This window comes from Talpa occidentalis, unplaced genomic scaffold (genome assembly GCF_014898055.3).
Source record: "Talpa occidentalis isolate TD23 unplaced genomic scaffold, MPIMG_talOcc4v2.1 talOcc4.11, whole genome shotgun sequence".
Classification (NCBI taxonomy): Eukaryota; Metazoa; Chordata; class Mammalia; order Eulipotyphla; family Talpidae; genus Talpa; species Talpa occidentalis.
The window spans coordinates 38,817,728-38,830,045 of NW_023601104.1; the positions used below are offsets into that span (position 1 = coordinate 38,817,728).

At 50.6% G+C, this 12,318-nt stretch overlaps 1 protein-coding gene across 1 annotated transcript; it reads right to left on the minus strand.

Annotated features, from left to right (window-relative positions):
• Window positions 1–236: 236 nt before the first annotated feature.
• Window positions 237–4,340, minus strand: KLHL33 (kelch like family member 33). Its single transcript, XM_037501913.1, has 4 exons — window positions 3,599–4,340; window positions 1,186–2,110; window positions 919–1,086; window positions 237–823 (listed from the first exon to the last, which is right to left on the minus strand). Exons 1-4 carry the CDS (start codon window positions 4,338–4,340, stop codon window positions 271–273), a joined length of 2,388 nt encoding a protein of 795 aa, XP_037357810.1. The 3' UTR covers window positions 237–270.
• Window positions 4,341–12,318: the final 7,978 nt, after the last annotated feature.

Genomic DNA, 12,318 nt, shown 5'->3' on the forward strand with positions numbered 1-12,318 from the left:
CAAAGAATCATGTCAGGGGTTCCTCAACCTTGCCGAGCCACTCATGAGTGTCTCTGCACCTAGGATTTTACATGCCACCCCCTTTCCCAGGAGCACTGCAACTCCTTTTTCTCCACAAAGACGCTATATACAAAAACAGTTCAGGAGTTGTAAGGCACTGTGTGAAAAATCATACTACATGAATAAAGCCTTCTCTCTCTCTCCCCCATACTCTCCATCTTTCACTCGTGATGTTTCTTATCCCTTCCTGTCCCCAGTCCAGGTTCCCCTTCACCCAGCAGGTTTGGTTTGAAGCCGGGTGGGAACCACAGCTGTGTGCTGCACAGGGGGCCGTGTCAGGATGCAGGCGGGCATCTCCGCCCGAGGCCGTGGCAGAGCCCCCAGGCAGAGCCACCGGGCCAAGCCAGGAGAGTAAGCATGGATAAGGTGGGAGATGGCATAAGTGCGCTGGCTGTAGCCCCCCAGCACCAGCAGCTCCCCCTCCAGCACGGCGATTGCAGCTCCCACATGGGGGGAGGGCAGGGGTGCCAGACGAGTCCATCTACCAGTCTTTGGTTCATAGACCTCAAAGCTTAGCAGATCCCCAGTCACACCTATCCCGCCTGCTACATACAAGCGACCACCCAGTGCAGCCATAACATGACCAGCCCTAGGTACCCCCATAGGGTTCAGAAATGTCCCAGGTTTCTCAAGTTTGGGGTCATAGTGCAGTAATGAGGCCAGGAACTGGTCGGTCCCATCGCAGCCACCGCTCACATATAATCGACCCTCCAAAACAGCAGCTGCATGAGCAAAGCATGCTACTGGGAGTGCAGGTGCTGGCCTAGGGAGAACAGACACATGATCAGGTAACAGTCATCTTCACCTCTTCTCTTCCAGGTCCCCTAGTGGCTCCCTGATGCTCCCTCCCTTGCTCACCTCCAGACATTGAGCTCAGGGTCATAGACCTCCACAGTGTTGAGGGCAATGCCATTGTGTCGTCCACCAAGGGCATAAAGTAGACCATCCAGTGCCACCAGGGGGGAAAAGCATCGAGCCTGGCACAAAGGGGCCACCTCCTCCCAGTCCTCTTGACTGGGGTCCCACCTGGACACAGTGGAAAAAAAGACAGGAAGAGTGACCTGGCAGTCTGCAGTTGGCTAGGTCAGCAATTTCCCTCAGCTGCCCACTCTTTGGGGCTCATACCTGAGAGTTGAAGCCAGGGTGCTGGAGTTGCTATAGAAATCTTGTCCCCCACAAACATACAGTTCATTTCCTGTTAGGCTGGCAGCCCCGTGCCGAAAGCGTCCGGGGGCAGGCAGGGTGGGCAGCCTCCCCCACTCCACAGTTCGAACCAGTCCTGTGCCACAGCAGAAGGCCCTGGCCCACCACACTTTTTGGGATGGCTCTCTTACAGCCATGTCTGATCTGAGCCCATCCCCACCAATCACTACCAGAGCCTGGTCTGGCTCCCTCCGCCTCTCTTGACCTGGAATCTCAGATTCCACTATCAGCTGACGGAGCAAGTCTGAGGGCAGGGGTGGAGGCAAACCGGCTGCCTGCACCCTCCGCAGCTCCTTGGTGGACATACGGCCAAAGCGGACACATTGAAGCAGAGCCTTGGCCTCTGACTCCTGGGTCTCGGGGTTAGCGGCTAGCCAACACCGGGCAGCGGCAAAGGCTTCAAACTCTTCCTGCACATGTAGCTCATCGCTATCCAGCAGATCAGCCAGGCAGGCAGCAGGTAAAGAAGGGAAAGTGGGGCACAAAGACACAGCAGGCAGGTGGGTGAGGAGGTAATGACGGGCTTTGCTCCAGAGCCTCTCCAACCCAGGGGCTTCAGCCATGGGGAACAGGGCAAGGCAACGGGAAGGGCTGAGGCTCCGTGCCAAGGCTTTCTGGCACAGGGCCAGGCAGGAAGAGCTCTGGTACTGCAGAGCAGCCTGGGCAGCTCTGAGCAGTCCTGACCATCTTGCCCGCACAACCCCGGAGTAGGCAAAAGAGACGAGGAGTTGCAGGTCTGGGGCAGAGATGGTATGCAGGGACACCTTGGTGCCCTGGGATTCTCTCATCCCACTCAGGAGCATGGCGCCAAAGAACTCGCTGCCACAGGCCAGGGCTGCTCGGTGCACTACAAGAGAAGTAGAGGGGGACTCAGAGTGTTACAGATACAAAATCAGTTCAGAAGCTGTAAAGCACTGTGTGAATATCAAACACTACATGAATAAAACCTTCCCTTTCTCCCCTCTGCATCATAAGTTCAATCCCCAGCTGGCTAGGGAGCTACCCACATGGTGCAGCAGACCTCTCCTGACTCGCCTGCTGCTCCCCTCAGCAATGTACTTCAGTCAATCTGCCCGTTCTGTTCCTCACTCTGTCTCTGGTGAATCCTCTCCCCCCACACACCTCTGGCCTGTACCCCAGCTCTTGTATGCATAAATGAAATAAATCCTTAAAAAAAAGTATTAGAGGGGGGCCTCCCTGGCAGCATAGGAGTTAAGTCTCAGAGCTATCACACTATCACCACTATGGCCTGAGTTCAATCCCCAGCCAAGGCACTAACCCACATGGCACAGCAGACCTCCCCTGTCTCACCCCCTCCACCCCTTACTCCCCTCAGCAGTGTATCTCAGTGGATCTTCTTGTTCTGCTCCCAACTCTGTCTCTGGTGAGTCCTCTCATGGCCCTCATCTCTGGCTTACACCCTGGTTCTTGTATGCATAAATAAATAAAAATAAATGTTTTTTAAAAATGTATAAGAGCTGAACTGGAAAATCTCTAAACTAATCCTTTTTTAATTTTAAACTTGTATGTGTCTACACTCTGAGTCCATTTTCCAGGTCCTATGTGTCTGGTATGGCTGCAGAAGAGGCAATCAGTGCACAGCCCACTGACAGCAGACTTGACTAGGGACATGGGCTTGTATTCTGGTTCTCATCAGTTAACATCTCTGAGTTTAATGTTCTTTATCTGCATGCACCTTGCTAGTTCTCAGTGGGAATTGAAAAAAAAAAAAGTATGTGTACAAAATTCCTGGTACCTAAATGTTAATCGAATCTGAATAATACTCAATGGATTTAACCCTCTTTAGCTTTCCTAGTGATGAGTAGAATGAACTTCAAAATGCCATGACCTGGTAACCTTAAGATTCTGGCAAAACAATACTGGAGTTTTCTCATTGGCTGTAGGACTCACGCCTGCAGTGCCACATACTTAGGGGAAAGGACACACGGGGCTTTTCAGCCTAGTTCCTCTGTCCAAAGGGAAGATGCCAAGGACTTTTGGTTAATCCCTGTTTAAGTCAATCACTTGTGCTGCTGGCACAGACTGTGTGCTGAGCTCCAGCCAGCTGGCTAGAAATTCCTTGTAACTGGGCAAGGAAAAGCTAGAGCGCTGAGGGTCAATTTATGAATTTGTCAGTATGCCTAGGAGATTGAAAACAACACAGCTGCGCATGTCCTGCTCTCTGGGCCAGGAGAGTCACCAAAGTCTACCCCAGGGAGATTCTGACTGCAGCAGGGATCAAAACCACTATGGTAGAGAGTAAACTAACTTCTGCTTGCACACACATTCTGGGGCTCATGCACCTGCAGTAATATAATGCCCCATAGGCCCTCACCCTGCAGCCGACAGCCCTCTGCTTCCAGGTCCAGGTCACACCCAACGCCCTTTTGGTATAGAAGCTCGATGCTGTGCAGATTCTTCTTCAGCTCCTCCGCCTGGCTGGATTGCATTTCATCTTCCCGGGCTCTTCCAAACCCACCGTGGCTCCGCTGGGCTGCGACCTTCACTCGCGGAGCTCCCAGAGTCTCAGCAGCAGCCAGCACATCCGCCCTAGGCACGCGGCCCAGCACCCCCTCATAAGCAAAGGTTAGCACGGCCTCCCAGCCCCCGGGGGCCACGTCTAGTTTGAACGGGGTTGGAGACTCTCCGCCGCTCTGCAGCCTGGCTCTGAAGACGCTGCTAATTGCGGCCAAGATTACCCGATGCACACCGTACACTCGCCCGCCGACTGACACCTCTTCATCCAGCAACAAATTTTGCTCCCGCAGCCTCTGTGCCTCGGCGAAAAATTGGATAGGGTGCTCCTCGCTACACAACCCCTCGGGCTCCGCGGCCTGGTCACCGTCCTCCTCTTCATCCTCCAGGGACAGGGTCGGAGGGGAAAGTTTCCCTGGGGCCATAGGCCTGAGACCACGCTCTGCCAGGGGGAACGGGGGCAAACCCGGATCCTCCTCCGGGGATGGAGGCCAGAGGGGGGTTCTCCGGACTGATAAAGGGAGGCCAAGGCCGTCCTTCTGGACTGGAAGGGACACGCGCCTGGAGTCCGACAGAGAAGGTAAGGAGTCGGAGACACTCATGGCCCAGGTTCGCTGGATTGTTGGAGATGCGCAGAGGAAAGAGAAGACGCAGTCAGAGTTGGACCTGGAATGGCCGAAAGAACCCCTGCCTCCAGCCCAGTAAAATGTCAGGTCTCCTCCCTACTTCAACGCCCCCGCTCCCCAACCAAGCCCCACCACGTCCCAGGGCTCTAGATAAACCTGGGGTCACCAGGTGTAGCAAAGCATATGCATGATCCGGGACCCAGGACGGTCCCTCCCGTCCACCTTGTCCCCATTCGGGTAATCACCCTCCTGAGACACCAGCGTTCCTCTTGCCTTCTCACTTGCGCCTGCTTTACCTCTGGTCGGGTGGCAGAGGGCACTCGGCCCCGCATCCCAGCCAGTGGCAACACCCGGCTAATTATAGCAGACCCTCGTGGACTAGGGGCTGGGCTTCGGGTGCCCTGACTCCGACACCCAATCCCCTAGGCCCAGTCCCCGGATGACCTCCCCCTACCCCCGCCCTCCACCTGTAGGTCATGCCCGGTTGCCGAGCGAGACAAATTAGGAAGCCCAGGAGAATACCGGGAGCCTGTGGAGAGAGCCAGGTGGGAAGGGAGAGTTCACCAGACCCGACAGGAGGGGGCGGGCTGCGGCGGCCCCCAGGAACGTGGTGCTAGAAGAGAGAAGGGGCTGTTTTTTGTCAGTCCGGGCCTTTGTTGATTTTTCTGTGCAGTAGAAAGCTGAGACCCTGGAGCGAACAATACGGACATGAAACGCGATTATCTGATTGGATCCACCCATGGGTAGGGGAGTAAGAAGCGAGGGGCAGGGCATGGGTCCCTAGTCACCCATCTCCAACCGGGGTTTCCTCCCTGCCCCTGAGATGGATTAGCAGGAACCAATCCTGTATTTTCAGAGGAGTATGGAGGAGGCTAACCCTCACCCAGGTCGATGGGATGGAGACCAGACAGTTGGAACGAGGGGACTGATTTCCACTGCTTCAAGATTGGAGTTACAGACTCTGTGGGCTGCCAGCCCCGAGCATTCTCACCTAGGCAGGGATGGCCCTTTCATCATCCCGGAACCCTGTAAATCCAAGAGATCACTTTTTGCTTCAATTCGAGGTATACCCATAGGGAGGGGGGTAGAAAGAGCAGGCCAAGGACTGCTGAAGTTGGATTCCCTGGAGGTCTGCAAAAAAGGCTGGTTCTGGATGAATAAGTTGACGGGACATGACAGGACTGTTCCCATTCTGATGATAGGAATAACTCTTTTTTAGGGGGGAAGGTGTGTTGCTCTACACAGCATCTCCTCTGACTTTTGACTGTCCCCAGCTCTCCACTATCAGTTGGGTATCCCTGCCAACCCCTGGGTAGTATTCAGCTGTGGGAGCTGCCTTGGAGAAGCCCAGTTGACAGCCACACAGCCCAAATAGGTAGAAAGCAGAGAGGAAGCCTAAGGTTGTTCTGGCCAGCAAAAAAAGGTGATAGTGTCCAGCCTCTGCTCTCTCACTCTCAGTTCAAACATTTCAGTTTCCTCTCATGGCTTCCCTGCAGGGAGACAACTCATCCAGTACCTTAAGGCCCTACTGCCAAGAGGAGGAACTGCCATCTAGAGGAGACAAACCTGGGGGTCAGCATCTGCCAAACAAGCACAAGAACAATGGACCCCACTATGAATTCTATGCCAATTCCATGGCCCTGCAATGGCTCCCACTGCACCCACTGTTTTCTGGAGTCTCTGTTTGGCTCCTGCAGGTGTGACCCATGCCCCAGTGACCCTGAAGTTAGAATAAAACCTGCTGTTCTAGGCCATCACCCAATGACCATTAGAGTACTGGGACTAGCTCCTCTCAAAACACCCCCAGCCTCCTGGTTGCTAATGAGCTGGCTACAGAGGGGTCTTGGCCTTTTAGCCTGTTTGCATTCACTTGGCCAGGGGATAGTGCTGCTTCCACTCTGTAGAGGAGCCTTGCCTGGAGCTGGGGTCCCAAGAAGATTGGGAGAATTCAGAGAACAGATCTGGCAGGCTGGGGTGCACTTCGGTTGTGGTAACTTTTTGTAGTTCAAGATTCCTGAAGGTTGGAGATCTAAGTAGGGGAGAGAGAACTTCATTCCAAAGGAATTCTCCAGTAGTACCACTGAGGGAAGCAGAAGGAGGAAAATGACCTTAGTTTCCTCCCTCATTACCCTGCTCCCCCAGATCCATTGCATGCTCAACATCTGGGGCATTATCCTGTTGCTGCTGCTACCTTGGATCTCTGCTCAGGCTGGCAGGGCCTAGTGGGCAGTAGGAATGGATGCAGGGAACTTGGCCTGAATGAATTAAAGGAGTCTCATTCCCATTCCCACTCCAGTTCTCACGTAGCTCTTTATCCTGCTCTCAGCTTCAGTGTCTGTCTCAGGCATCTCCATCAACAGCCTTGGCCTAGAGTTTGGTGAATCAATCATGGTTGTCTTTGCTTTGCAGTAGCCATGGCTATGTACACAGTGGGCTTTCAGGGTAATGCCCCTCCTGTCCCTTGATGTGCCCTTTTTTCAAGTCTGCAGACTCCCAGCCAGACCCTGCACTCTCTGTGCCTCCAGCCCCACATCAAATCAACCAATAAGTTCTCTAGGGCTCCCTACCTCTGAGTTCTGGCCTTATAGGAAGGAGCATGGGATACAAGTCACTGAACATGGACTTTAAAGATAAACTGTGGGTAATGGATGCAATAACCACGACTGTCCTTCTGGATGTGGACTGGCTGGAGTGGGAGTTTCAGGCAGGCAGATTAAGGGAATTGCAGTGAGGTGAGAAGGCTAAGGGAATGGCTGTGAGAACAGATCTGGAAGAGGCCAAACATGGTGAAGTAGGGGTGTGTGTGTGTGTGTGTGTGTGTGTGTGCAGAGCAGATTTCCAGGGGCCCAGACATGAAATTGAAGAGACTCCACACTTCAAGGAGATCAGTGCTTTAAGGAGAAATAGGGAGGGTTTATTCTGAGGATCTGTTGAGATAAGCAGTAGATAAAACTATGGAGGAAGATACTAGAAGAGAAATGCCCCTTTTCTTGCTCCCAGATATTTACTATCTTGAGATTCACTCCACTGGCATAGGAAGAGACTGCAATATGAGGGAAAAGTACACTCATTTGGCCAGATCTCTTTTATGAGAACAGGCTGGTAGAAGAGGGAACTAGCGAGCTGGAGAGAATGAGGATGAGATAAAGAGAGTGAGAAGGTCAGATAATAGGTTTGCCTCTTCTCCACTCTCATTTCTCCTATCTCTTGCTGTGCTTTTTACCCAAAGTACTGTCCTCTTCCTGATCCTCCTCTTTTATCAATTACCTGCTGGGGATACGCTACCTCATCTACCAAAGTGAGACAGGGAGCAGGCGGCCATATTAACCCAAATCTCCTCAGAAAAGATCCCTTGACTTCTGATTCTGTAAGTTATTTGTAAGTTGACCACTGTATCCTATAGGGTCCTATACATCCCTGGACCTGGCTAGTTTACAGAATTCCTCATTCAGACAAACCTAAGTTACTGACACTAAACTGAGTAGAGAAGTAATGGTGTTGGCTGAGTGAAAGGAACCCTGGAGGTGCTTTTCAAAACCCCATCCATTCTCTCTTTCATATAGGAAGCATTTTCTTGGAAAATACTGCCCCATGATGATGCAGTGCAGAGGGAAGTTTCTTTGGTATATATTCTTTTCCTTTTTTTTTAAAGATTGATTTTTATTTATTTATGCATACAAAAACTGGGGTATAGGCCAGAGGTTAGGGGTAGGGGGGATGAGAAGATTCACCAGAGACAGTCTAGGGAGCAGAACAGGCAGACTGACTGAAATACGCTGCTAAGGGGAGCAGCAGGCGAGTCAGGAGAGGTCTGCTGCACCATGTGGGTTGCTCCCTGGCTGGGATCAAACTCCTGCCGCAGTGGCTGGTGATAACTTGACAGCACTGAGACCTTAGGCCCTGGGCCACCAGGGAGGCCCTTCTTTAGTATACTTTCTATCTTCTCATCAGTCACTGGAGTATTCACCTAGACCAGCATCTCTGGGAACCTCAAGGTCAGAAGGGTATCCAGGCACAGAACACACTCGATTCCCCTCTTCTCTATCAATGACCCAACTTTGCTCTCGGATGCTGCTACAGCTATCCCCAAAGGAACACTCCTTGTTATAATATAGACCAAACTTTCCTACTGGGGCATTTCTGCCACCACTGGTAAGGCCTTCCACTCCTGCCTTCTATGCAGAATGACCCAGACCTAGTTTCTAACTTTGAAGGGTAGAGCAAGAGGTGTTCATCAATCACATTAGTTTACATGCAGGTAATTTCCTCCCTTCACCATTTACCCTCATCCCTCACATCATTAATGAATTGTACATTGTTCTTTGATGTAAAATTTGGTCTCCCCACTCCATATACACACATTTCTATCCCTCTCCCTATGGCCCTAGATAGTCCTACTGCTTGCAATAGAGTTCTCTCCCCATGTGTCTCCTCAGTCTCATTTCCTGGCTCCTGTATGATTTGAGATGCTTTAGGAAATAAGACTGACATGGGTGTGTGGAAGGGAGGGGGGTTGTCTGAGGCAGAGTGGCAGAATGGCTGGAATTTCAGGGGTAATCCAGAGGATCCTGCCTCTATGACTTTCTAGTCATGATCAGGTTAGGGGTAAATGTGTCCCAGTCCGCTGTTCAGTATATAGAGGCTCAAAACAGAAATGATTTTAAGTGGATTCATGTTGAGTGGCATAAAACCTTCCAGGATGGGTTAAAATTTCTATGTCCGGCAACTTTTGGGCAAGTAAGTAAAAATATGTGTTGAATGCATTCTTCAGGAAAACATTTATTTCTGCCTCTGGCTACCCTTCTCCAGCCACGAGCATGTCTGCCTGCACCCCCTGATTTTGGTGGAATCTTCAGTGACACTCTGCCCTCTCCTCTTTTCTGCTTGGTTTCAGCTCACAAATCTTCCAGATTAGAGGCACGGGGGAGAAAGGAATGTGAAATAAGACAGGGCCATCCAGAGAGTATAATTTTTAAAGAAGGAACAAAAAGAACTTTGTTTGGCAGCAAGGCATTAGATGGTGACAGGGAGATGGAGATGACTGTGGATGGCTGGTGTTTAAGAGATGACCCAAGCTCACTTTACAAAGTCTGTCCATAAGCCGAGGCAGATCACGGAGGGTGTCGCTATTCCATCTGTCCCCTCTCTGTTTTTCTTATCCCACATTCCCAGGGAGCTCACCATACTCCATTCCTTCTATCCTTTACTCAAAATCCTAAATTCCCTCAATTTTTCCCCTATGCTTCCCACTCCTACTGCCTTTTTTTTTTTTTTAAAGATTTATTTATTTATTTGTACAAGCACTGGGTACAGTCAGAAGCGCAGGAGGGTGAGAGAATTCACCAGAGCCAGAGCAGAGAACAGAACAGGCAGACTGATGAAGTACACTGCTGAGGGGAGCAGCGGGCAGCAGGAGAGGTCTGCGTGCCATGTGGGACCCTCGCCCGGCAGCCGGGGATAGAACCAGTGCTGCAGAGGCTGCGGGCAGCTTTGCAACCCAGCGCTCAACCACTGGGCCACCAGGGAGGCCTACTCCTCCTGCCTCTTTAGAGAATTAGGAGGCTATCATTTTCCCTCTTTCTAGGATCCTCCCCTGATGATCAGCCCTCTTAAACGGGTCATGCCAGGATAAACTCTAGTCATTAGCTTTTTTGGAAAATACTATTGCAAGAACCATGCTGAAGTTTTCATCCTTAATAAGTACTCCTCCTCCATGCCCCAAACCAGCCTCATTATTCACCTTTCCCCACATGCCCCCTTCTCTCTACCTCCAGTTTTTAGGGTCTGACCCAAAACCTCTTTCTAGCGCTCTAGTTCTGAAAGTGGATGAAATCATCTGCTACCATGCTGTGCTGTTGTGTGTGGAAGGTGGACTGAGGAGTAGGAGTGTGGGGGAAGGGAAGCCAGAAGCTGAAGCTATTTAGTCTCTAGACCTGCATCTCCTGACTCCCAATTTAAAGACTGACCCCAGTTCAACTGGACACCATTACCCTATCTCCTCCAACTTTTTAATCTGCTCCTATTTACGTGCTGATACAAAGATCCATGAAGGTCCTCCCTGGTGGCACAGCGGTTGAGCGCTGGGTTGCGCTGGGTTGCACAGCTGCCCGCAGCCTCTGCAGCGCCGGTTCGATCCCCGGCTGCTCCCTGGCTGTTCCCTGGCTGCTCCCTGGCTGCTCCCCGGCTGCTCCCCGGCCACCGGAGGAGGGTCCCACATGGCACGCAGACCTCTCCTGCTTCTGCCACCCGCTGCTCCCCTCAACAGTGTACTTCGGTCCTTCTGCCTGCTCTGCTCCCGCCTTGGCTCTGGTGAATTCTCTCACCCTCCCGCGCTTCTGACTGTACCCAGTGCTCATATAAATAAATAAAAATAAATCTTTAAAAAAAAACAAAAAACAAAAAAACAAAGATCCATGAAAAAGAAATGATGCTACAGCAGTGGAAGAATTATTAAGTGTTGTCCTTAAATGTCAGAGGAAGGCACATACTGCCCAAAAATTTAAACAGGAGCATAGACAGTATTTTTAATGGCATTTCTCAACCTTGACACTATTAACATTTTAGCCAGATAATTCTTTGTTATGGAAAGCTGTTCTGTGCATTGCAGGTTTTTTTTGCAGCATCCTTGGCTACTATCCAGTAATCGTGCCTCCCAGTTGTGACAACCACATGTCCTCTGGGGAGCCAAACCACTGCTGGTTGAGAACACTAGTTTATAGTAACAGAAGGGCGAGGAGAGTATACGGGTACAGGTGCTGCAAGGTAGTTAGATACAGTAGCTTTAGAGCTTGTGAATATTTTCTGGTTGCTTCTATTTTCTCACTGAAATAGGAACAAAGGTAAGAGTGAGAATAAAGAAAGAGATTTGAGCTATCAGAGGTATGAAAGTTATCAGAAGACAATCAAAAGGACTAGGAAATATTGCTGGGGGGACATAAAGGACCCACTTAACTTTATGATGGTCAGCTTAAAAGTAAGACAAGTCAGCCTGGCTGGTTCTTGCCAGTCCCTTTTAGCTACATTGGTTTAGATGAAAAGGAGATGAAGAGTTGAAAACAAGGGCCTCCCTGGTGGCACAAGGGGTTGAGCGCTGCACTATGAGGCAGTCTGCAGCCTCTGCAGCACGAGTCCCATCCCCGGTTGGCTGGTGAGCGGCCCACATGGCGTAGCAGACCTCTCCTGTCTCACCCGCTGCTCTCCTCAGCAGTGTATTTTGGTCAGTCTGCCTGTTCTGATCCCCACTCTGTCTCTGGTGAATCCTCTCACTGCCCACCCCCATCTCTGGCCTGTACCCCAGCTCTATGTATACATAAATAAATAAATCTTTAAAAAAAAAAAAAAGAGTTGAAAGCAAGAAAAACAAGAGAATGACATGGAAAACAAGTAACTTACAATAAATGCTTATAATTGGAACTTAACTGGAGGCAAGAAATGAACATATGTGGGAGATAAAGTCAGTGGAAAGGAAGTAATACCCATAGACTCCAGGTCCTGGTGAGGGATGAGTGATTGGATTTAGTGCACCCATGAAAGTGAAGCCAAGTCAGGAGGCGATAGTGGGAGAATGGGATGCTTGAGATTAACACATGGAGAGGTAGCCCTGAGTATGACCAAGGGAATGAGTGGCAGAAGTAGGGGTGAGGACAAGATTACCAAAGGAGCAAAGAACTGAGAGACCACAGTCTTGGAGAATGATCTATATGGATGCTGAAATTATCAAGATCTATGACAGAAACCCTGCCCCTGGGTCAGTGGTACAATGGATGTAGGAGAAAAAAGCACCATCAGTAGAGGTGGTGGGAAAAGCATGATCCTCGGGAGAAATCAGGGCTTGATATGGAAATGTGAAGGGAACATTTGGAGAAGAGGCTGAGGATATAGAGAATTTTGCTAATGTCTGGTGATTAGAGAACACAAGAGTTAGAGAGACTGGAAAAGGAACATAGGACCAAAA

Coding starts and splice junctions, on each gene's coding strand:
- KLHL33 (XM_037501913.1), bottom strand. CDS start 4,340: ATGAGTGTCTCCGACTCCTTACCTTCTCTGTCGGACTCCAGGCGCGTG. Junction 2,111..3,598: donor AGAGGGCTGTCGGCTGCAGG/GTGAGGGCCTAT, acceptor CTTCTCTTGTAG/TGCACCGAGCAGCCCTGGCC. Junction 1,087..1,185: donor ACCCTGGCTTCAACTCTCAG/GTATGAGCCCCA, acceptor CACTGTGTCCAG/GTGGGACCCCAGTCAAGAGG.